Raw genomic sequence first — 23,771 nt, 5'->3', positions numbered from 1 at the left:
TGTAAACATAGGTAAGGTACTAAATATGCGAGGACAATGTGGCCCTCAGATTGCAAGCTCTTTGGGACAGGCCCAGGGACTGTCTCCTGCATCTTGTACAGCACAGAGCACGTTGTCAGGGCTTAACAGGTGATCATTGTGACTCACCTGCCTTGAACGAGCTTGAGGTTTGGGTAAACAGAAGACGTGCCTCTGAACATGCTGCTTGTAAGCCACATTTGTGCCGTGGAAACGCAGCTGCATGGATTTGGGAGCTGCTGTTTGTCTACAGTGTGAGAGCTAGTGTGTTCTCTACACTATTACTGCTACCACTGGTTTAAGCATACAGGGCTCATGTGTTGTCAGAATACAGTGGTAGAAATACTTGAACCTTGCACTGTTGCTGGTCTAACCTACACAGTGCTAAATGCGGAGCGGGGCGGGGTGGGAGAGAGCCCACTACACTAGGGCTCCAAGTGCTGCTCACACCAGAGGAACTGAGCCAGCAGGAGCAACAGTGGGGAATTTTTCAAAACTGTCCCTCTTGTAGGTAGGGTCTTAGTGTAAACAAGACCATGGGGGCGAACATGGATGCTTAATGCTGTCTTCGCAGAGAGGGAGGGGCAATCTTTCCTCACACAGGGTTTCACCTTTCAAAGAATCTCTTCTCTGTGTTTTTGTGGGATGGCGTCCCTCTAAAAAGGTGAAAAATTGCCAATCAAATTCCTTACCTTCCATACAAGCAACACAGGAGAGTATTTGCATTCCTGCAGTTTTCAGCACTGAATTTACTGTTCGCCACCTGTTCTGCTTGTTTTCTTTTTTCCTGTTGCTCTCTCCTTAGACAGACAATGGTCACGTGCGGGTCATTTGCGATTTTATTTTCTCCCTAATGTCACTTTTTGGTGCTCGTTCAGTGGCATCATGCTGAGCCATGTTTATTTGTCCGGGGGGAGGAGAGAAAAAGGAATCCTTTTGTCATTTGAAAAAGGATTCAGAAACATTTCTGTTGATCTTAGGGAGGAAGACCTCATGGTTAAGGCACTGGATTGGGACTCAGGAGACCGGGTTATATGTCACAGCCCTGCTGCAGATTTCCTTTGTGGCCTTGGACAAGGCATAGCCCATCTCTGTGCCTCAGTTTCCTTATCTGTAAAATGGGACACTAATACTTCCTTACCTCCCACTCCTTAAATCTGTTGGTCAGTTCTTGGATCCTACAGTGCTGGTGGTCCCTGAAGTACCTCAATGGATTATTAGTTTAAAAGAGTTTATCTTTACAAAACCCAGATTTGGGGGCAAATTCGAGCTGAAAGTGACTCCTTATTGTGAAGGATGAGAGCATTATCACTAGCACCGTGACTGAGCAAGGCAGGGGCTTGTGTTACTAGATATCTGCTTGGCTTTGCTCAGAGGCGATAGGTTCAGTGTGCTCTTGATTCAACTTTGCATTGCAGAATAATTCATCTCCCAGGGGTGCCAGGAGGATTAGTTAAGGTTGTAAAGTGGTTTATGTATGTCCTAAGAATAGTGCTATTTTCAGATCAATTTTTCCACATCAGTGACTTTACTGGTATGACAAAGGGCACGCAGGTGTTGGCACAGTTAACTCATCAAGGGCCCAACTTGATGTAATTCTACTGACTTCAGCATATTTACTCCAGATTTACATTGTTGTAAGTGAGAGCAGAATCAGGCCCCAAGTCTCTGTGCATATGACCAGTTTAACAACAGTGATGAGGCAGGGTCTGTACATCTGGCGCATTGCTCAGTTTCTGATGTGACTGCCCTGGATTATTAGACTGGTCCTGCTATATGGTATGTCTCCTTCTCGCAGTTGTACAGAGCTTTCTTATACTGTATGCATTCCTCCCAAGTGTGGGGAAGGGATCTGGTATGTGTCATCCACATGTAAAGGCTTACTTATTGCTTCATGGATCCTGCAATATGCAGACCCCTTTCAGGAGCTTTTGCTTTGGGGTTAAGTGGATTAACCCTTGTTGGATTCTTATCTGGGAACCTCCTATCTTCCTGTCTCTCTCCCACACAGTCTAGGTAACTTGTGACTGATTTACGGAATGCTGCTGGCCCTAAAATCCTTCCCCAGGCCCTTTGTTCTGTAGGTTCCCTTGGCTTACAGTCAGCATAGTTTCTGTTAGGCCTGGTCTACGCTATAAACTTAGGTGACTCAGGGGTGTGAAAAACCCACCTCTCTACTATGCCATAGCCATGCTGACCTAACCCCTGCTGTAAATGCAGCTAGGTCAATGCATAAACGTATCTGTCGTCCTAGCTACCATCACTCAGTGCGGTGGAGCTCCTACAGTAACAGGAAAATCACTTCCAACATTGTAGTCTGCATCTACTGCATGGGATTACAATAGCATAGCTACCGCTCTGTAGCGCCCATACGTATAGGCCTGGCTAAGGTACTATTCAATGTACCAGGAGAACCCAGGCCTTAGACTGCAAGCTCTTTGGGATGGGGACTGTCTCCTCCAGCTTTTACAGCACAGAGAGAGCCTGTTGTCAGGGTTACCAGATGATAAACAGGCGATGACCTTAGCCTCCCTGACTTCTCAGCCCATGGATCTCCTAACCTCACACTGATGACATCTCCTAAGAGAGAAGCAGGAGGAGGAGTGGGGGTTATAATTTAAATTATCATCACACAGCACTGCAAAGGCCAATTACACAAAGAACAGCTCGAGTTACCTCCTCATGGGCTGATGGTCTCACCTATATTCACTGCCATCTCTTTGCAGGGTATCATCAAGGCCTATAAGAGCGGCCTCACCCTCCAGGGAAACTCTACTAGTCTGGGAAGATGGAACTTTGTTGGCTCTTTCTTCTTCTCCGTCTCTGCGATAACCACCATCGGTAGGAGATCTCTGCTGCTTGTTGTGGGTAACCTGGGTGGAACATGGATGGCATGGGAATAATCACAAGAACACACCTTGCTCCCTCCTTTTGAGACACTGGCTTTCCCAGCCACCGGTATTCAAATAGAAGCAAACTGCATGCAGATTCCAAGCCCATTTGTCTCTCGTGAGCTTCTGCCTGACTCCCAAGCTGAGCTTTGTGGAGGGCCTGCTGATCTGCGTAGCAGTCAAGGACCCACCTGGTTTGGTATTGGTGAAGTCAGTTTGATCTCTAAGCCCCATACTGTGGAGTATCTGGGCTGTGGGTGGAGTGAATGTGGGACTAATGAGGAAATGGGGAATAATGAGGGACTAGGGAATCAGGGAGAGATTTTTTGGAGCCAAATTTTAACGAATCACTTTGGAGCTGGCATGTAAAAATTACCGTGACTTCCTCTGCATTCCAATGATTATTTATTTATATTGTGTTAGTGCCCAAAAGCTCCACTGAGGTCTGGGACCCCTTTGTGCTGGGTGCTGTACAAATACTTAGTAAGAGGTGGTCTTTATCCTGAAGAATTTACAACCTAATTAAGGCAAGCTGCAACAAATGGATGCTCCACAGAAATGAAGGGAATGGAAGGAAGAGAATGGTAACAGTGAAAAGCACATGGGGTTACATGGAGTCGCTCATATATATAATATTAATAAATGCCCGTGGCCCCCTGTCTAGCCATTGTCTAGCCAGTAGCTCTGAAATCTTGTCCTTCGTGTATGTGCCAATATATTAATATCTCTGATATGGGATTTAGAGCATCAGTCACTGAATGTCAAAGGAATTGACTAGGGGTCATTCTAGATTTCCAGCTTTTCAGCCCTCTTTGATCTTTGAGTCATTTTTCAGACCCAAATCTATCTACATGTTGTGCAGACGGCGAATTGTTTTTACTGTTCTGCTTAGTACTGAAAATGCATTGATGTCAAAAATGCTGACCCTGGAAATCAGGAATTATAGCAGTAATAATACAATAGTTAGCTTTTCTACAAGCTGAGAAAAAGAAAAGACACCCACATGACTTTACTGGCTTCTTCCTGGACACCCTGGTTTTCTTTTCATGTGCTTTGAATCTGAGAAAGCTGAGAACCGCTGCACGCACTTGTGTCTGAATAAACCACAGGATGGCGGTGTAGCCTCGTTCTAGAATCTAGACAGAAGATTCTACAGGTGCTCAGTCATCCCAATGGAGCAGAGAAGTTTGGACACTCTAGGTGCTCTGAGCTCTGACTTAAAACCAAACTACTTGCTCAGAGCACATTTGCCTACTCCCATAGTTCATTATACATCCTTTCCAAGCCAACTGGAGTGACTCTGTTTCCCCAAAGTCATTTTAGCCACATTGTGCTTAGCTACACTCCAGGCAAAACTAACTTGTCTTTTAAAAATGATTTCCTAGCAAGGTCTTTTTTTGTAGTGTCAACAGGGTTTTAGACTCTAGTGCTGTTAAGGCGTATGCCCTGGCTTTGCTGAGGGGTACAACCATGCTAGCTGGAATGTTTTTATAATGGCAGTCCCATCGGGAGACTCAGAATTCAGAGTGCTTTTTTGTTTTTTTCACAATGAAGCCAGTGGCATTGCATGTGCGTGTCTGTCTGTCTCTGTCTTTTCCCTTCCCCACACACATTCCTCAAGGCTTAGAGTTGTCCAGTGGTTTGTGTGGTACCTGAGGACTTGGGAGGTCTGGGTTCTTCAAGCTCTTGCTACCTCAGCTCACCATCTGTAAAATGGAGACGACAGCACTTCTCCAGCTCACCGGGGCATGTGAGGGTAAATGCATTAAAGACTGTGAAGTGCTTAGATGTTATGACAATGGGGGGCATATTAGTACCTTAGGTAGATAGACCACGTCAGTGTAGTTCTTCTACTTACAAAACATTGATGGACCACTGTTAAATAGAAACCAAAGCAGTTGGGAGGTGAGCTTGGTATGCATGAACAATTTAAAAAAAAAACCAAACCTTTAACATTTGTTTTAACCTGACTGACCAAAACCAGTTAGTTTAAACTGGCACCTCTTAGGAGGCTAATGCCTTGTAACATTACATTCTGTTTGAAGCACAGAAATACCACTTAAGAGACTGTCTAAAAATCCAAATCTGCTACCCATTCTCCTTTTATGAATGAGAGTAGAATGACAGAAGAGATGTCCCATCTACAGCCTGGCTGGGGACTGTGGCCTGATGGTGTGGAGGAGCCCCAGGATAAATTCGGGGTGTCCTGCTGGTCATTTTTAATCACGGGGAAGGTTTTATAATTTTGGGGTGGGGGGGCTTTTTTTAATGTCCTAATTCTGCTGTATTTTAAGCAGGTACCTTTTGGGCTTAGTAATGCAGAATTTGGACTGAGCAGTGTCAGAATGTTTCTCCTTTTATTAAAGGTACATTTGCATGGGGCCAATATTATGATAATTGGGGGGCACAGAACTACCAGCATAGCTATGATTGCAGGAAAGCAAGGCAGGTTGTGATTTAGGGTTCAGTAAGTTCCATGTCAGCAGGCTCATGGGACTCGGGCTAAGGGGCTGTTTAATTGCAGTGTAGACGTTTGGACTCAAGCTAGAGCCCAGACTCTTGGACCTGTGAGGTGGGAGGGTCCCAGAGCTCGGGCTGCACCCTGAGCCCAAACATCTACACTGCAATTAAAGAACCCTTAGCCAGAGCCTTGCAAGCCTGAGTCACCTGGAGTGGGCCAGCTGCAAGTGTCTAATACTTAGTCCTGCCTTGAGTTCAGGGGACTGGACTAGATGACTTCTCGAGGTCAGTTCTATGATTCTATGATTTCTACAATTTCTAATTGCAGTGTAGGTACCCATAGATTCCAAGGCCAGAAGGGACCATTGTGATCATCTAGTCTGACCTCCGGTATAGCACAGGCCATAGAACTGCGCCAAAATAATTCCTAGATCCAATCTTTTAGAAGAACATCCAGTCTTGATTTAAAAAATTGCCAGTGATGGAGAATCCACCACAACCCTTGGTAAATAGGTTCAGTGGCTAATTACTTTCCATGTTAAAAATTTATACCTTATTTCCGGCCTGAATTTGTCTAATTTCAACTTCCAGCCATTGGATCATGTTACACCTCTCTCTGCTTGACTGAAGAGCCCATTATTAAATATTTTCTCCATGCCAACTGTAATCAAGTCACCCCTTACCCTTTTCTTTGTTAAGCTAAATCGATCGAGCTCTTTGAATCTGTCACCATAAGGCATGTTTTCTAATCCTTTAATCATTCTCGTGGCTCTTCTCTGAACCCTTTCCAATTTATCAACATCCTTCTTGAATTGTGGGTACCAGAAGTGGACACATTATTCCAGCAGTGGTCATACCAATGCCCAATACAGTGTAAATTAACCTCCCTACTCCTACTTGAGATTCCCCTGTTTATCCATCCCAGGATCTCATGAGCTCTTTTGGCCACAGCATCATACTGGCACCTCATGTTCAGCTGATTATTCACCATTCCCAAAACTTTTTCAGCGTCATTGCTCCCCAGGATAGAGTCCTCCATCCTGTTAGTATGGCCTGCATTCTTTGTTCCTAGATGTATACATTTACATTTAGCCATATTACAATTCATATTGCTTGCTTGTACCCAGTTTCCCAAGCAATACAGATTGCTCCATAACACTGACCTGTCCCCTTCATTATTTACCCTTCCCCAAATTTTTGTGCCATCTGCAAATTTTATCAGTGATGATTTTATGTTTTCATGATTCCCCATTTCCTCTTACATTTTGAGACTTATCAGTCAAAATTTCATGAGTTTTAAGTCAATTTTGTGATTGTTGAATGCTTGGGAATGGCAAGACGGTGAAAGTTACTCACACGAGTGGGGATTTGCAGGATCAAGTGCTTGACATTTAATTCTGTGAATCCTGTTGGTACTGTACATTTTATTCTAGTAATGCCCACTAGATGGCAGTATAGTGTCTAAGGGGAAAATACAGTCATAGAGCCCCTATGTTTGAGAGCCCTGTCCATGTTTATGCAAGTTCTGGAGACATCAGAAGGTGTTACTAGGAAGGAAGCATGGTCCCAGACCTCAGGGCATAGCTAAGAATGAGACTGACTCTTCAAAGCATGTAAAGAGGCAAGGTCCTTTCTCAAAGAACTTGCAGTCAGGCTCAGAGAAATGTGATGTACAGGGTGATGGTTCTGATGCAGGACCATGCTGGGATGCAGTCATGGGAGAACAGTGCAGAGAGGTTTAGGAGTGGTTTGGAAGACAAGAGAGAGGTTGTCCCCAGCATAGGCGGCAGTATGAAAGAAATCATAGGTACAGAGTGAGAGGAGAAGTTGGATGGAATTTACCCCTCATATTCAGGCTGTTGCTTAAAGCCTCCTGCTTCTTCCTCCACAGCTTCTTCACATTCTACCCTTGCTACCCATGCCCTTGTCCTTGCCTTGATTGTCTCCCACCTTGTGATCTTTCTGGCCTTTCCATCAGCTCCCTGGCTTCCCTCCAGTCTGCAAAATGCCACTGCCCTCACCCACAGCTCTGTTCGTTTCGCTCGCTCACACACACACACGTACGTCCCTTCTCTGACTCTGTATCATCTTCACCACCTACTTCAAACACCATGTCCCCCTACGCAAAGTTCTGTCAGCTCAGAACCCTCTGCTTCTCATCCCTGTTGCCCAAAAATCTCCTGTTCAGACCCTGCACGCCAGTGTTATCAGTTCTTAGGATATTTGGTGAGTTCCTTACAGTCTCAGTTCCTGGAGTCACAGGATAATGTGAGACTCTCAACTTTTGTTTAAAAAGACAAAGTAAGTTTCTAGCCCTTCCAGCTGCCGAGAAAAGCTTGAAAGTCTGATCCCTGCCGGCTCAAAGACCAGAGGGAGATAAGAACCACCTCAATTTTTTTCATTTTTAGAATCTCCTGTTCTTAGGCCAATCTTGTGATTTTTATGGCATCTGACTCATAGTTTTTGAATGCTTGTGGTTGAGAGTTTTGGCACTCTGCCAGTTCCACCTCCCCTGTCATCCTTTAGGTCCCTTTGTGTACCTCTGGGCCTTTTCACCTGCTGTCCCTCACATCTGGAATGTCCTTGATCTTCCACAGAGCCTCCATTTCCTTCAGATCCTTTCAAATCCCCTCCCTTTCTCAAAACCCTCCAACAATAATTCTCTAGATCCCTTTAAAAACCGTAGCAGTAAATACATGATCATACAAAAAGGACTAATGCAACAAACCTTATCCCCCAAACAACTCTATAACCTGTTCTGTGTGGTGCATCCTCCCTCCTCATTCATGTTACCCACACCTGCTCCCGCCATGGCCTTTCTTGCCAGGATCAGTATAGACTGTCAGCTCTTCAGGGCAGGGACCTTGTACCTATGGGCTGTATACAAACACTCAAGCAGGTTTGGAATGGGGAAGTGTATTGAAGGTGAAGATGAGATGCTTGAATTTGATGCCGAAGAAGCAAACCAAGCCAGTGAAGGGATTTGAGGAGAGAGTGAATTTTGGGGTACGTCAGTGTCAGCCTTTGTGGCACCTCTTATTCACTGAATGCAGTGAGGGTACCATGTGCCACTGGATCCCAGAGCTCTAGGATGCAGTGCTGTCTCAGGTTGTGGGGCACTTACCCAGGGCTTCCTTTACACTTTCTATTCACAAAGGTAAGCGATGTTATGCATGAGTTTCAGTGAGACATTTTAAACATAAGATGGATGCAGTGAAAGTGCCCCTCGTCCATTCTCCCCACTCCCATCTCAGGCGTCAGGGAAGAGCTGCAAATGTACATCAAAATAAATCCCTTCTGTCCTCCCCTGCTCCCCTCCCAGTGCTCATTGACACAGTGTAATGCCCCAAAGACAGATATAAGAAGCGGGCTGCGGGAAGAGGACAGTCAGAGATGGTATTTTAAGGCTTTGCCACAGACTGTTAAAGGCCAGCTCAGATCTGTGGAATCATGGAATTCCTGGCAGCTCTGGAACACTGTGCCAAGTAAGGTTTCAGAGTAGCAGCCGTGTTAGTCTGTATCCACAAAAAGAAGAGGAGGACTTGTGGCACCTTAGAGACTAACACATTTATTAGAGCATAAGCTTTCGTGAGCTACAGCTCACTTCATCAGATGCATGCAGTGGAAAAAAAAAAGTAAGTGCTCCTCCATGCTTGTCTGTGTATATGTGACTGTTTTCCTGGGGCTTCCCAGCAGGTAGTGGAGTTCCCCAATGAGTGGAAGTATTCCAGTTAGAGCTGGGACTTGTTTTGTCCAAAAAAAAAAGAAAAAAAAATTTGGCCAAAAAAGGCTGATTTGGGTCAACTGAAACGTAAGACCATATGAGCGGCCATACTGGGTCAGACCAATGGTCCATCTAGCTCAGTATCCTGTCTTCCGAAAGTGGCCGGTGCCAGATGGTCAAGGGGGAATGAACAGAACAGGGCAATTTATCAAGTGATCCATCTCCTATTGTCCAGTCCTAGCTTCTGACAGTCAGAGGATTAGGGGCACCCAGAACATGAGGTTACGTCCCTGACCATCTTGGCAAATAAGTTTGTCTTTTGCTAGTTGCTCTTCAAATTCTTTTTTTGGCCTGCCTAATTATACCTTTATACTGATTTACCAGAGTTTATGCTGCTTTTTATTTTCCTCAGTAGGATTTGATTTCCAATTTTTAAAAGATGTCTTTATGTCTCTAACTGGCCATAGTGTCTTTTTTTTGTTTGGTCCTCTGTTTTTTGTTATCTTTTTTAATTTGGGATATACATATAGTTTGAGCCTCTATTGTGGTACTTTTAAAAAGTTTCCATGAATCTTGCAGGCACTTTAATCTTGTGACTTTTCCTTTTAATTTCCATTCAACTAGCTTCCTCCTTTTTGTGCAGTTTCCCTTTTTGAAGCTAAATGCTACCACTGTGTTGGGTTTCTTTGGTATTTCACACACACACATGGATATTAAAAGCTATTACCAATTAGTTCCGCTATATTCACCTCTTGGGCCAGATCTGTGCTCCACTTAGGACTAAATCAAGAATTGCCTCTCTCCTTGAGGGTTCCAGGACTAGCTGCTCCATGGAGCTGTCATTAATGGTGTCTAGAAACTTTATCTCTGCATCCCATCCTGAGGTGGCATGGTTCCTAGTCAATATGAGAATAGTTGAAATCCTCCATTATTAGGTTTTCTGTTTTGGTACCTCTGTAATCTCCCTGAGCATTTCACAATGACCTTCACCATCCTGGTCAGGTGGTCAGTAGTATATTCCAACTGCTATATTCTTATTATTCAAGCATGGAATTTCTATCTACAGATATTCTATGGTACTGTTTGATTCACTTAGCTTTTTACTGTATTTGACTCTATGCTTTCTTTCACATATAGTGCTGCTTCCCACCAGCGTGAATTACTCTGTCATTCCTATATGCTTTGTACCCTGGAATTACTGTTTCCCATTGATTATCATCATTCCACCAAGTTTCTGTGATGCCTATTAGATCAATACGCTCATTTAATACCAGGCACTCAAGTTCCCCCATCTTAGTTTAGACTTCTGGCATTTGTATACAAGCACTTATAGAATTTGTCAATATTTAGTTGTCTGCCTTCATGTGATGTAACTGAATGGGACTCTTTCATTTGACTCTTTCTCTTCAGCTCCTACTTGTACTTTATTAACTTCTATCCTCTCCTCCTTACTAGGATATAGAGTATCCCCTTTAATAAATCCTCCCCTAAGGGAGGTGTCTGTCTAAACCATGTGCTCCCCACAACTGTCAGCTTTCCCTGAGTTTAAAAAATCCAGTACAATCTTCTTAATTGTACATGTCAGCAGCTTGCCACTAGGGTCCAGTCACTTCACTGCCTTTGTTCCCCACCAATTCCTATACAAGGCGGTAATCACAATTTTCCACCTTTGGCAAACACTTTGAGATCTACATGCTAACTGCTGCTCCTGTTGCTGCAGACTTGGCACAGGTACACACATGGCGAAAAGCCACACAGAAAGCTTTAAAAAATGGTGAGATTGACACTGGGACAGAATTTCAACGGCGCAAAGGAGAGTTAGGCATCCAACTCCCCTAGGCTTTCGGTGGCAGCTGGACAATTAACTGCCCTTTGAGCCTTTGAAAATCAGCCCCATTGTCTGTAAGGAGGCATCCAGGCTAGATTGGGCACACTGATAACTTGTTAGGAGCCTGAAAGCTGCAGCTAGACTACATGAAACAGCCAGCTGCAGCGCCCGTCACCTTCAGGGTGGAGGTGCCACTACCCTGACTGAGCTGGAGCGTGACAAGCTGGTTTGTGCACTGAAGATAAGGGACTTGCATAGCAATGCTCCCGGGGCCACATGTCAGCCTCCCCTTGTGAAAGAGCTCTCAGTGCTTGTGCATTTCTGCGGTCAGTGGGGGAAGGGCACTCAGGAAAGTTAAGCGGGATGAACTGAAAATGTGAATTTAAAATAGATAAATTAGATCACATTAAACCCCTGTGTGGACACTCTCACTCTGAAATGAAGTGGCCTTAGACCACTTCAGTTTAATTCAGGGAATGAAGTGAGTTAAGCTAAAGCCACTTCTGAATGAGAGCTTCCCCATGGCTTTAATATAGGCACTTTAACAGCACACCTTCTTCACTTAGCTTTCCTGAGTATCACTGTGTAATGCATGCCCTAAGCGAGATGACAGCATCAGGTTTGGGTGGCACAAAGGCCCTGTCTAGATTGCAGTTAGGTCTGTTTTTGGAGCCAGTTCAACCCCCATGTAGACGCACTGCTCTGGTGTAAGGCAGAGCTTGCACTAGGGTAACCTGCTTACTGGGGTGAGTCCCAGGGTGCACCATATAACTACATGGCTGTGTTTACACTGATACGATGATGTACTATAATTTGCGTAGTATAGCCAAACCCAGAGGGAAAGGTGGGTCTGATCTCTGTGAACATTGAGATAGGATCAGCCTCCTCTTGGGTTTTGTTTCCCAAAGTGATCCTAACAATAGAGTCCTTTCTTCCTACCTTTGCCAGCTTTTCTTGCCCACGCAGCACTAAGGCTGTGGAAAACTTTAGTGCTGGAATGAGAAATCAGGGAGGAAAAGGAAAAGCAGCCCAAGCCAATACGCAACCTTTGTTCATTTTAAACAGAGGATAGGAGAGGAAACTCATAGCTGGCTGGTTATATAGATACGCGTTGGGTCAGCATGACTCCTGTTTGAGTTTCAGCTTTCCTGGATAAATACCTCCCAGTTCTGTCCCCTCAGGACCAAAGGAACCTGGAAAATGCCCTGAGTCTAATGTCCAGGAGAGAATCTGGAAACAGTCAGAATCCCACAGGAGTGCAACACACCCAGGGAACAGACCCAGCCATAGAAACACCACACATGTTCTCTCATAAGTAGCCTACCCTGCCCAAACTATCCAGCACCCTCTTTTGTCATGTGCCTGGACCTCTTTAACTTCTTACTCCCTTTGCTCTGTACAGAGCTACAACTTGTGCAGGGGACTCTATGGACAATTACATTTAAAAAAATCTCTCTTAAAAGAACATTAAGGTTGCAAAGTCAAGCACCCAAACATTAGGAAATGCCGGTGCAACCTTAATGCAGCACTCATGGGTGTGTGCATTGTGATAGTCGTTAATTAGATGATCACATACTCCTTTTTTTTCTCCAAGACCCCTGCCTCCTGCCAGGGACAGAACTTTAGAGCTAGCCCTTTGAAGAGCTGTTCTTCACGTGAAATATCAGAAGGTGTTAAGTGCGGTGTATATTAGAAGCCAGTCCTGACAAGTGATTCAGGGTCAACAGAGCAAAGTCGTGGATATGGACTTGGGTTGCTAACCCAGGCTGAAGCAGTTGGCTCCACATCTTCACTACTGCTGTTACCTGCACATGCTAGATTAAAGCAAGCATGGGTGTGCTTACCTGTGCTACGTTCACATCTTCATTTGCTGCATAGACCTGTCCTCAGACCAAAAACTATTCCCTAGAGGGGCATGTCCTCCAGATACTAAAGATCAGGGGTGGGGGGGAATATTGGTTCTTTTGCAGGGAGATAAAGACTTTCAATGCCGTTTAGGCTTCTAAGTGACAAGGTCACTTTTGAAAATGGGACATAGGTTCATCAGCCACTTGAGCACTTTTGAAAATGTTACTCTATGCCACCCCATCACTTAACTTAAAGGCATCCTCTAAAGAGAAACAAAAATTGCATGTAATTTTTATTCCTCCTTTTTATAATGTATACGAAGCAAAAAGTGCACAAGCCTAATTGTCAGGTTTCAGAGTAACAGCCGTGTTAGTCTGTATTCGCAAAAAGAAAAGGAGTACTTGTGGCACCTTAGAGACTAACAAATTTATTTGAGCATGAGCTTTCGTGAGCTACAGCTCACTTCATCGGATGCATACCGTGGAAACTGCAGCAGACTTTATATACACACAGAGAATATGAAACAATACCTCCTCCCACCCCACTGTCCTGCTGGTAATAGCTTATCTAAAGTGATCATCAGGTTGGGCCATTTCCAGCACAAATCCAGGTTTTCTCACCCTCCACACCCCCCACACAAATTCACTGTTTCTGAGTCACCCTTCAAAAGAAAAGACCAACATTTATGTAGTGTCTTAAAGACAAGCAATGTTTTATGGTCTAGATAGTCTTCTACTGGCTATGTATCAGCAGTTGTCTAACAAATCCTATTCCCAGTGCCACACTGACGTCAATAATACTCACTCCAGAACAAAGAAGTAAATATTCCTGTCAAATCCCTGGCTTGGGCAGTGCGTAAGGGGAGGAAACTCAGTGACTGGCAAATGGAAACAGGGAAAAAAATTTGGCAGGGAAAGACATTTTTTCCCCAGCCTCTGAGAGGATGTTACAAACAATGGGGAGTAATTAAAATTATACATGGGGGTGGGGGGACTGGCATTGGCCCTTTTGAGCCGCGACCTCCCCTTCCTAGTGTAAAAAATGGACGTCTATCTCTGTGGGGGAGGAGGAGTGCATCAGAATTTACCCCTCTCTGTTCCGTTCCTGCCAGGCTATGGGAACCTGAGCCCCAGCACTATGAGTGCTCAGATCTTCTGCATCTTCTTTGCCCTCTTTGGGATTCCTTTGAACCTCATCCTCCTGAACCGGATTGGGCAGCTGATGCTGTCTGGGGTTCAGCGATGTGCCAAGCGCCTGGGGGAGAAGTTGCACTGGCAGGTAAGCAGTCTGGCCATAAGTGTCTGATCCACACATTAAGATGGAAGGGTTGTCTGCTTGATGGGGTGAATTATCCAATAAGGGAAGCAGTGATTACTCTACCTTAACCTTTGGTTTATAGGAGCCGAATCATCTGTACTGATATCACAAAGAGCTGTTAGTTAATTGATAGCTTTACTTACTGTTCTGATGAGCAGCTTCCCCTATAGCAGGAATGGGCAAACTTTTTGGCCCGAGAGCCACAATGTTTTGGGAAATTGCATGCAGGGCCATGAATGTAGGGCGGGGGCAGGGGGTTGGGGTGCGGGAGGGAGTGTGGGGTGTGGGAGGCGGTGTGGTGTGCAGGAAGGGGCTCAGGGCAGAGGATTGGGGTGCAGGAGGGGGTGCGGAGTGCGGGAAGGGGCTCAGGGCAGGGGGTTGGGGTGCAGGGAGGGGTGTGGAGTGTGGGAGGGGGCTCAGAAAAGGGGGTTGGAGTGTGGGAGGAGGCTCAGAGTAGGGGGTTGAGGTGCAGGAGGGATGTGGGGTGTGTCAGGGGGTTGGGGTGCAGGTTGCAGGAGCGGTTCAGGGTGCGGGCTCTGGCCTGGCGCCACTTACCTGGAGCAACTCCGGGGTGGCAGCGGCGCAAAGCGGGACTAAGGCAGGCTCCCTGTCTGCCCTGGCCCTGCACTGCTCCCAGAAGCAGCTGGCACCATGTCCCTGCAGCCCCTGGAACAGGGGTGGGCAGAGGGCTCTGCGCTCTGGGTGCTTCGGGGGAGGTACCTGTAGGCGAGGGCAGCACACAGAGCCCTCTGCCCTCCCCTAGGGGCCAGAAAGACGTGGTGTCAGCCACTTCCGGGAGCAGTGCAGGGCCAGGGCAGGCAGGGAGCCTGCCTTAGCCCCACTGTGCCACGGAGCTGGCAATCCCACAGGCCGGATCCGAAGCCCTGATGGGCTGTAGTTTGCTCACCCCTGCCCTATAACAATAAAAATGCCAGATTGTGGGTGCAGTTCACATTGCCTGAACATTTGATCTGCTTGTCATTAGTCTTAGTCAGAATTACACTCCAGAATTACTAAGGAGCATTTGTGGATTAAACCTGAAAACGGCTCTGAATTTAGTGCTCACAGAAGTGAGGTACTGGCTTGAGTCGGGCACTATGCACACAGGTAAAGTGTAGGTCTTCCCTCCACAGCTGTGCTATTGTATCTCAGTCCTGATCTGCAGCAAACCTTGCTATTCCAGACCTGGCCTGATTCTTTCCCCACCTTCCTCTTTTGAGGGTACACCCCATTCCTGACCTGTAGCACCCCCTGCTGTACCTCTCCTCAGCCTCTGTTCTGTAGAGATTGCCCATCATGCTGAAATGCGCCAATATCTATGGTTCAGTGATGTGCACAAATATGAATGAACTGAGATTCCCACCCTCATTTTATCTAAGCTGGGGTATGTGCTGAATATTTTATTTATTTCACGTATGTTGCCTCTGTATGTCTCATTCAGAATTTAGCTAATAGCACCTTTCCATTGAGCGTGTGCAGTTCCAAATACAGTCTGATTCTCTCTATCACAAGAGAGTTCCCTCCACTGTTTCTCTATTCTGTTATTTACTAGCTAATCTCAAAGGAGCACTTCCTCCCTGACATACAGGGACTGTTCACCCTACTGCATTCCTGACATGGAACTCAGAAATATACATTGCATGCCCAGACATTTTTAAATATACAAGATGTATTTTCTTGGAGGTGAGAGAGAATTTCTGTCCGAGACACACGCTACTAACACATTTCAACTTTAGGCTGTTCTGTACGCCCCTGAAAACTGACTGGTAACAGAGGTGCTGATACTGCCTTCTCTACAGGAAAGGTTCTCCACTGGTGTTCAAGGGACATCTGGTGACACACAGCAAGCTGGTTTATCCTGGGCTGTCACCCCTGGTCTTCAGCTGCAATAAAAGAAGCTAGTAATACATTAAACACTTCCGTAATTCTAATATCCCATAATAGTAATGGGATGTAATAGCGGTAGTTGCCACAGAGATCTTGGGTGAAATCCTGATCCCGCTGAAGACAATGGGGGGGTTGATATCAGTAGAGTCAGGATTTCACCCATGTGTCTGATCACAAATGGGATGGGAGGTGGTCCACATGACTGTGACCATGAAGGGAGGTGTCCACAAGCTAATCTCTTTATTAACAACTGGTCTCCAAGGAGAGAATGTTTGCAGCTCCTTGCTCTGTAGCTCTGTGAATGGTATCATTGTCATCCTGTAAATAAAAGGAGAAAAATGCCCTAAGAGGTTCTAACCAAGACTTATGGGCAAAGGGCTTGTGATGTCCCTTTGCACAGGGTGAACTTTGCCTGGCCTGGACAAGGCAAAAACCTTTGGTTCTGGCCCAGCCAACTCCACTCATGCCATTGGATGCAGTGCCTGAGCTAGATCATTAATCTTGTCTTGACAGCACGTGTCTGTCAACTCGCAACGTGCTCAAGAAGTGCTGAGCCCTCTGTTTGCTGTCTGCTCTAATCTTCCAGCCTTATATCTGGTGGGTTTTTCTTTTCTGTTTGACTAGGAGGCAGCAACCATATTGACAAGGACCTGTGCGCTGGTGACTGGCTTGTTGCTGTTCCTCCTGCTACCCCCATTTCTGTTCTCTGTGATAGAAGGCTGGACCTATGAAGAAGGATTCTACTATTCCTTCATTACCCTCAGCACAATAGGCTTTGGAGATTATGTGATTGGTAAGTAGCTGGGATTTCATCACTCTCACCTAGTGGAAGCCAATAAAAAGTGTGTGGCATACTGGAGACCCATTTGGCAGTTTTAACCCTTTAATGATTCCCAGGACTGATGACAAATGCACTGGTAGGTTGCTGAGTTGGAGGGGTCATAGAGGTGGAGATGGTTTCTGAGATAGCCAGGTCATGCATGGTGACTCCTCTGTATGGCAGGAAGTGGAAAGCAATCTCTTCAAGTCCTTCTGCATCTAGCCACCCTGCGCCTTGTGAGACCAGAACTAGTCAGAGCATTATAGCCTTCATCGTGAAGTCTGATATTAAAATGTGATGTATTGCGACGTAAAACCTCGACACCTAGAGCATTTTGTCTCGTCCTGATCCTACTCTACAAACAGGTTGTCGCTACTTTCTCCTCTCTCAAATCCAAGAGAGACGCCTAGGTTTTGACTGTCGGGCAGCAGGGGAAGAGTGTTCTCAGCTTCCAAAACCCTTTGCCAGAGGAAAACCCTTTGCCAGAGCCCAACCCTGACTGTGTTCATGTTGAAACACAGGGCACGCCTTTTTCATAAAGCTTTTCCCATTGAAAACACGAGATATAGAAACATGCACACCCCTAAAGGCCTGGGAAAGAGAAAGAGGAAAATACCTTTTTATAGACTCTTTCCCTCCCCAACCCCCTTTCTTCATAACTCTTGTTTGGTGCTTAATTACTTTAGTGATGGGCCCCTTAGACATAGCCCTGGTCTACACTAGGACTTTAGGTCGAATTTAGCAGCGTTAAATCGATGTAAACCTGCACCCGTCCACACAATGAAGCCCTTTATTTCGACTTAAAGGGCTCTTAAAATTGATTTCCTTACTCCACCACTGACAAGTGGATTAGCGCTTAAATCGACGTTGCCGGCTCGAATTTGGGGTACTGTGGACACAATTCGATGGTATTGGCCTCCGGGAGCTATCCCAGAGTGCTCCATTATGACCGCTCTGGACAGCACTCTCAACTCAGATGCACTGGCCAGGTAGACAGGAAAAGAACCACGAACTTTTGAATCTCATTTCCTGTTTGGCCAACGTGGCAAGCTGCAGGTGACCATGCAGAGCTCATCAGCAGAGGTGACCATGATGGAGTCCCAGAATTGTAAAAGAGCTCCAGCATGGACCGAACGGGAGGTACGGGATCTGATCGCTGTTTGGGGAGAGGAATCCGTGCTATCAGAACTCCGTTCCAGTTTTCGAAATGCCAAAACCTTTGTCAAAGTCTCCAAGGGCATGAAGGACAGAGGCCATAACAGGGACCCGAAGCAGTGCCGCGTGAAACTGAAGGAGCTGAGGCAAGCCTACCAGAAAACCAGAGAGGCAAACAGCCGCTCTGGGTCAGAGCCCCAAACATGCCGCTTCTATGATGAGCTGCATGCCATTTTAGGGGGTTCAGCCACCACTACCCCAGACGTGTTGTTTGACTCCTTCAATGGAGATGGAGGCAATACGGAAGCAGGTTTTGGGGACGAAGAAGATGATGATGAGGAGGAGGTTGTAGATAGCTCACAGCAAGCAAGCGGAGAAACCGGTTTTCCCGACAGCCAGGAACTGTTTCTCACCCTAGACCTGGAGCCAGTACCACCCAAGGCTGCCTCCTGGACCCAGCAGGCGGAGAAGGGACCTCTGGTGAGTGTACCTTTTAAAATACTATACATGGTTTAAAAGCAAGCATGTGAAAGGATTACTTTGCCCTGGCATTTGCGGTTCTCCTAGATGTAGTCCTAAAGCCTTTGCAAAAGGTTTCTGGGGAGGGCAGCCTTATTGCGTCCTTCATGGTAGGACACTTTACCACTCCAGGCCAGTAACACGTACTCGGGAATCATTGTAGAACAAAGCATTGCAGTGTATGTTTGCTGGCATTCAAACAACATCCGTTCTTTATCTCTCTGTGTTATCCTCAGGAGAGTGAGATATAATTCATGGTCACCTGGTTGAAATAGAGTGCTTTTCTTCAGGGGACACTCAGAGGAGCCCATTCCTGCTGGGCTGTTTGCCTGTGGCTAAACAGAAATGTTCCCCGCTGTTAGCCACAGGGAGGGGGGAAGGTTGAGGGGGTAGTCACGCGGTGGGAGGAGGCAAAATGCGACCTTGTAACGAAAGCACATGTGCTATGTATGTAATGTTAACAGCAAGGTTTACCCTGAAAGAGTGTAGCCACTGTTTTATAAAATGTGTCTTTTTAAATACCGCTGTCCCTTTTTTTTTCTCCACCAGCTGCATGTGTTTCAATGATCACAGGCTCCTTCCCAGAGGCTAGTGAAGCTTAGAAAGAAAAAAAAACGCACTCGCGATGAAATGTTCTCCGAGCTCATGCTGTCCTCCCACACTGACAGAGCACAGACGAATGTGTGGAGGCAAATAATGTCAGAGTGCAGGAAAGCACAAAATGACCGGGAGGAAAGGTGGCGGGCTGAAGAGAGTAAGTGGCGGGCTGAAGAGAGTAAGTGGCGGGCTGAAGACAGGGCTGAAGCTCAAATGTGGCGGCAGCGTGATGAGAGGAGGCAGGATTCAATGCTGAGGCTGCTGCAGGACCAAACCAGTATGCTCCAGTGTATGGTTGAGCTGCAGCAAAGGCAGCTGGAGCACAGACTGCCACTGCTGCCCCTCTGTAACCAACCGCCCTCCTCCCCAAGTTCCATAGCAGTTATTTTCTGGTCTGGGAATAAAGTCCCTTCCTGCAGCTTTTGAAACAGACCAGAGTTCCTGAAGATGCGAGCATCATGCACCTTTCCCGGCCATCCCACGTTGATGTTGGTGAAACGTCCCTTGTGATCCACCAGAGCTTGCAGCACTATCGAAAAGTACCCCTTGCGGTTTATGTACTCGGCGGCTTGGTGCTCCGGTGCCAAGATAGGGATATGGGTTCCGTCTTTGGCCCCACCACAGTTAGGGAATCCCATTGCACCAAAGCCATCCACTATGACCTGCACATTTCCCAGGGTCACTACCCTTGATATCAGCAGATCTTTGATTGCGTGGCCTACTTGCATCACAGCAGCCCCCACAGTAGATTTTCCCACTCCAAATTGATTCCCAACTGACCGGTAGCTGTCTGGCGTTGCAAGCTTCCACAGGGCTATCGCCACTCGCTTCTCAACTGTGAGGGCTGCTCTCATCTTGGTATTCATGTGCCTCAGGGCAGGGGAAAGCAAGTCACAAAGTTCTATGAAAGTGCCCTTACGCATGTGAAAGTTTCGCAGCCACTGGGAATCGTCCCAGACCTGCAACACTATGCAGTCCCACCAGTCTGTGCTTGTTTCCCGAGCCCAGAATCGGCGTTCCACAGCATGAACCTGCCCCATTAGCACCATGATGCATGCATTGGCAGGGCCCATGCTTTCAGAGAAATCTGTGTCCATGTCCTGATCACTCACGGGACCGCGCTGACGTCGCCTCCTCGCCCGGTATCGCTTTGCCAGGTTCTGGTGCTGCATATACTGCTGGATAATGCGTGTGGTGTTTAATGTGCTCCTAATTGCCAAAGTGAGCTGAGCGGCCTCCATGCTTGCCTTGGTATGGCGTCCGCACAGAAAAAAGGCGCGGAACGATTGTCTGCCGTTGCTCTGACGGAGGGAGGGGCGACTGACGACACGGCTTACAGGGTTGGCTTCAGGGAGCTAAAATCAACAAAGGGGGTGCCTGTACATCAAGGAGTATTTCAGGCAGGACTTCACGGACGGTTCCAATAAGAAATGGTGCACCTAAGTTATCGTTCTTATTGGAACAAGAAGGTTAGCCTGGCCTCTGATTGATACATGGCTAGATTTACCTCGCTGCACCTTCTCTGTGAGTGACTGCAGTGTGATCTAGAAGAATGAGTCCCCTAGACAGGGGAGGGGGGGAAGCAAATGAGTACAAAACAAATCTGGTCTATTTCTTGTTTTGATCCACTCCATCTATCTTTTACATCTTTGGCTGGCAGCAGACGGTGCAGAAGGACTGCATGCCATCCTCATCTCTTGCCTGCCTGGCAGAAGATGGTACAGTACGACTGCTAGCAGTCCGTATCGCCTGCCCGCTCACCATAAGACGGTTCAATAGGACTGACTGCAGGACTAAAGAGAATGACCTGGTCAAGTCACTCCAAATTTAGTCCCTGCGCCCATGTCTGCCCAGGTGCTCCCAGCCGACATGGCCAGGAGCACCTCGGACATGACGATGACGGCTACCAGTCGTACTGTACCGTCTGCTGCCACAAGGCAAGGGGTTGCTGCTACTGCGTAGCAATGCCGTACCGCGTCTGCCAGCACCCAGGAGACATAGGGTGACGGTTACCTGAGCGGGCTCCATGCTTGCAGTGGTATGGCGTCTGCACAGGTAACTCAGGAAAAAAGGCGCGAAATGATTGTCTGCCCTTGCTTTCACGGAGGGAGGGAGGGAACGGGGGCCTGACGATATGTACCCAGAACCACCCGCGACAATGTTTTAGCCCCATCAGGCATTGCGATCTCAACCCAGAATTCCAATGGGCAGCGGAGACTGCAGGAACTGTGGGATAGCTACCCACAGTGCAACGCTCCGGAAGTCGACTCTAGCCTCGGTACTGTGGAAGCACTCCGCCGAGTTAATGCACTTAATGCACTTAGAGCATTTTCTGTGGGGACACACACACTCGAACATATAAAACCGATTTCTAAAAAACCGACTTCTATAAATTCGACCTTATTCCGTAGTGTAGACATACCCATAGAGACAGACAATCAGATTTTACTCCCCATCTTCTGCAGAGGGTTGACTGCTGAGGAGCTCTGTAAGCTGCCTTCCATAACCAGCCTAATACCATAGAAATATTGGGCTCAATACAGGAGTAACTGGATAAAACTCTATGGCCTGTCTTATACAATAATGGTGTCTTCTGGCCTTAAAATCTATAACTGTACACTCCCGATCAACCCTCCTGCTGTACAGATGCTGCAGCCTGGCTCACATCCTCTCCTCTGTCTAACTGGGTCGTTTCAAACACCTTACCCATCAGGTGAACTCCATGGAGAAAGCTTTCCCTTCCACAGGATCGAATGGTCCATCGCATTGCCATTTTCACTTCTTTTTGTAGAAGCCATTTTGCTAATGGCTGTTAAACCTCAGGATGAAGTTCGCACTGGTGAAAGGTCCCTGACTGACAGCCAAGGAGCCTGCAAGAGTCTCTGGCTGAAATTCACCTTTGTGCAGAAAGCTGGTGTGAAGCCTATGGGTTACTTAAACCCCATGCTTAAGTGGGACGTAGGTGGTGCAAAGGTTTTGTGTTATCTCTGTGTAGGGCTGAACTGCAGCCTTTATGCCCAGAAGGGGAAGAATGTAGGCAAAGTGGCAAGCTTGTTTATTACCAGAATTGGGCTATTTACAAACCAGTGGAGATTACTCACCATTAAATAAATAAGAAGATTATAAATGACCTGGCACCAGGTGAGAGCTGCCTGGCAACTTTGCTGTGCTAGTATGTTTTTTTTAATTCTGCCTTTTGTATCCTTTTCCGTAATGTTTGCACAGCCCATGGGTTTTCCGTGGTGAAAATGACAAACATTCCCATTAAAAATGAATGCTAGGAGCCAAGCGGCGATGAATAAAACATTAATGCAAGCACTTTATCTCCTGCTTGTGATTTTTATCTAGTGTATATTTGTGTCACTGAGCAGATGCCTTTCCCAAATTTCTCAACACAGTCCAAGCAGTAGGTAGAAACCAAACTCACCCTCTTTCTGGGGTTTGGCTTTATTATATTACCATAGCAGCTAGGAGCCCTTGACAAACAGATGGTATCTGGCCAAAGAGTTTACAATCCAAGTATGTTGCCTCTGGTTGATTTCTTGGGTAAAGTTCAGTTCAAACCTTCTCCCCAGGCATGTCTGCTCCTAGGGTTTCTCCCAGAGGACTGCTCAGTCCTTACCTTAGATCCCCCTCTCTCTCAGAGGCTCACTTTCACCTCACTCATATGCCAGGTGGCTCAACGTGGCACCTGTGAAGCCCCTTAGCCCTCTCCCAGCCAGGAACACCTATTAACAGGACAGGTTTCAGAGTAGCAGCCGTGTTAGTCTGTATGCGCAAAAAGAAAAGGAGTACTTATGGCACCTTAGAGACTAACAAATTTATTTGAGCATAAGCTTTTGTGAGCTACATCCGATGAAGTGAGCTGTAGCTCACGAAAGCTTATGCTCAAATAAATTTGTTAGTCTCTAAGATGCCACAAGTACTCCTTTTCTTTTAACAGGATAGGGTATTTCAAGCAAACACTGCCATCCTGTGACAGTATTTTAGTGCTTAGCAAAAAACAGAGGCAAATGGGACTACATAAATGTAACCACATCCATGGGCCTGTCAGCAATTTCATTTTGAAAGTGGATCTAATTTTGGTTTGGTTTTTCTTCTTTACGGTAATATTTACAATTCACCGTGCATTGTGGAGCTGTTGCTGACATAGCCATGAAACAGGTGTGTTTTACAGTGCTGGCATGTCCACGAGATAGCTGGCATGTTCACATTTTGTACAGGGAGCAGTACCATTCTGTGATATTTCCACCAGGCTACACCAGCCAGCATGGAGAGTTATAGCTGTCCCATATTTCTATCTAATCTATTTTATAGCGCACCTGTCTCTGTAGTATCTGAACACCACTCTTGCCGTCACACTCGCTGACTTTTCTAAGTGCCGGGAGGGTGCTTGACTTCAGCTCTGTCCCAGGCTCCGTCCCCACTCCACCCCTTCCCCCAAGGCCCCACCCACACCCCACCTCTTCCCGCCCCTGCTCCACTCCTGCCCCGCCCATTTCACCCCCTCCCTCGAGGAGGGCATGTCCTCACTCCTCCCTCTTTCCCCCCAGCCTCCTGCACGCTACAAAACAGCTGTTCGCGGTGGGCGGGAGGCGCTGATCCGTGGGCAGGAGATGCTGAGGGGGAGAGCTGATAGGGGGCTGCCGATGGGTGCTCAGCACCCACCATTTTTTCCCCGTGGGTGCTCCAGCCCCGGTGCACCCA

The 23,771-nt window shown here is 46.8% G+C and overlaps 1 protein-coding gene across 1 annotated transcript in view; it reads left to right on the top strand.

The window, feature by feature from the left end:
• The window catches only part of KCNK17 (potassium two pore domain channel subfamily K member 17), a 46,729-nt gene that overhangs the window by 21,535 nt on the left and 1,423 nt on the right, over nt 1-23,771 (top strand). The window contains exons 2-4 of the mRNA XM_073338561.1: nt 2,745-2,859; nt 13,881-14,047; nt 16,598-16,766. Coding sequence (XP_073194662.1) covers nt 2,745-2,859; nt 13,881-14,047; nt 16,598-16,766 — 451 coding nt within the window. The remainder of the gene's footprint in view (nt 1-2,744; nt 2,860-13,880; nt 14,048-16,597; nt 16,767-23,771) is intronic.

This window comes from Lepidochelys kempii, chromosome 3 (assembly GCF_965140265.1).
Source record: "Lepidochelys kempii isolate rLepKem1 chromosome 3, rLepKem1.hap2, whole genome shotgun sequence".
In the NCBI taxonomy this organism is placed as follows: Eukaryota; Metazoa; Chordata; order Testudines; family Cheloniidae; genus Lepidochelys; species Lepidochelys kempii.
Note: the sequence above shows the minus strand (reverse complement) of the source record. Positions and strands in the feature narration are given on the sequence as shown.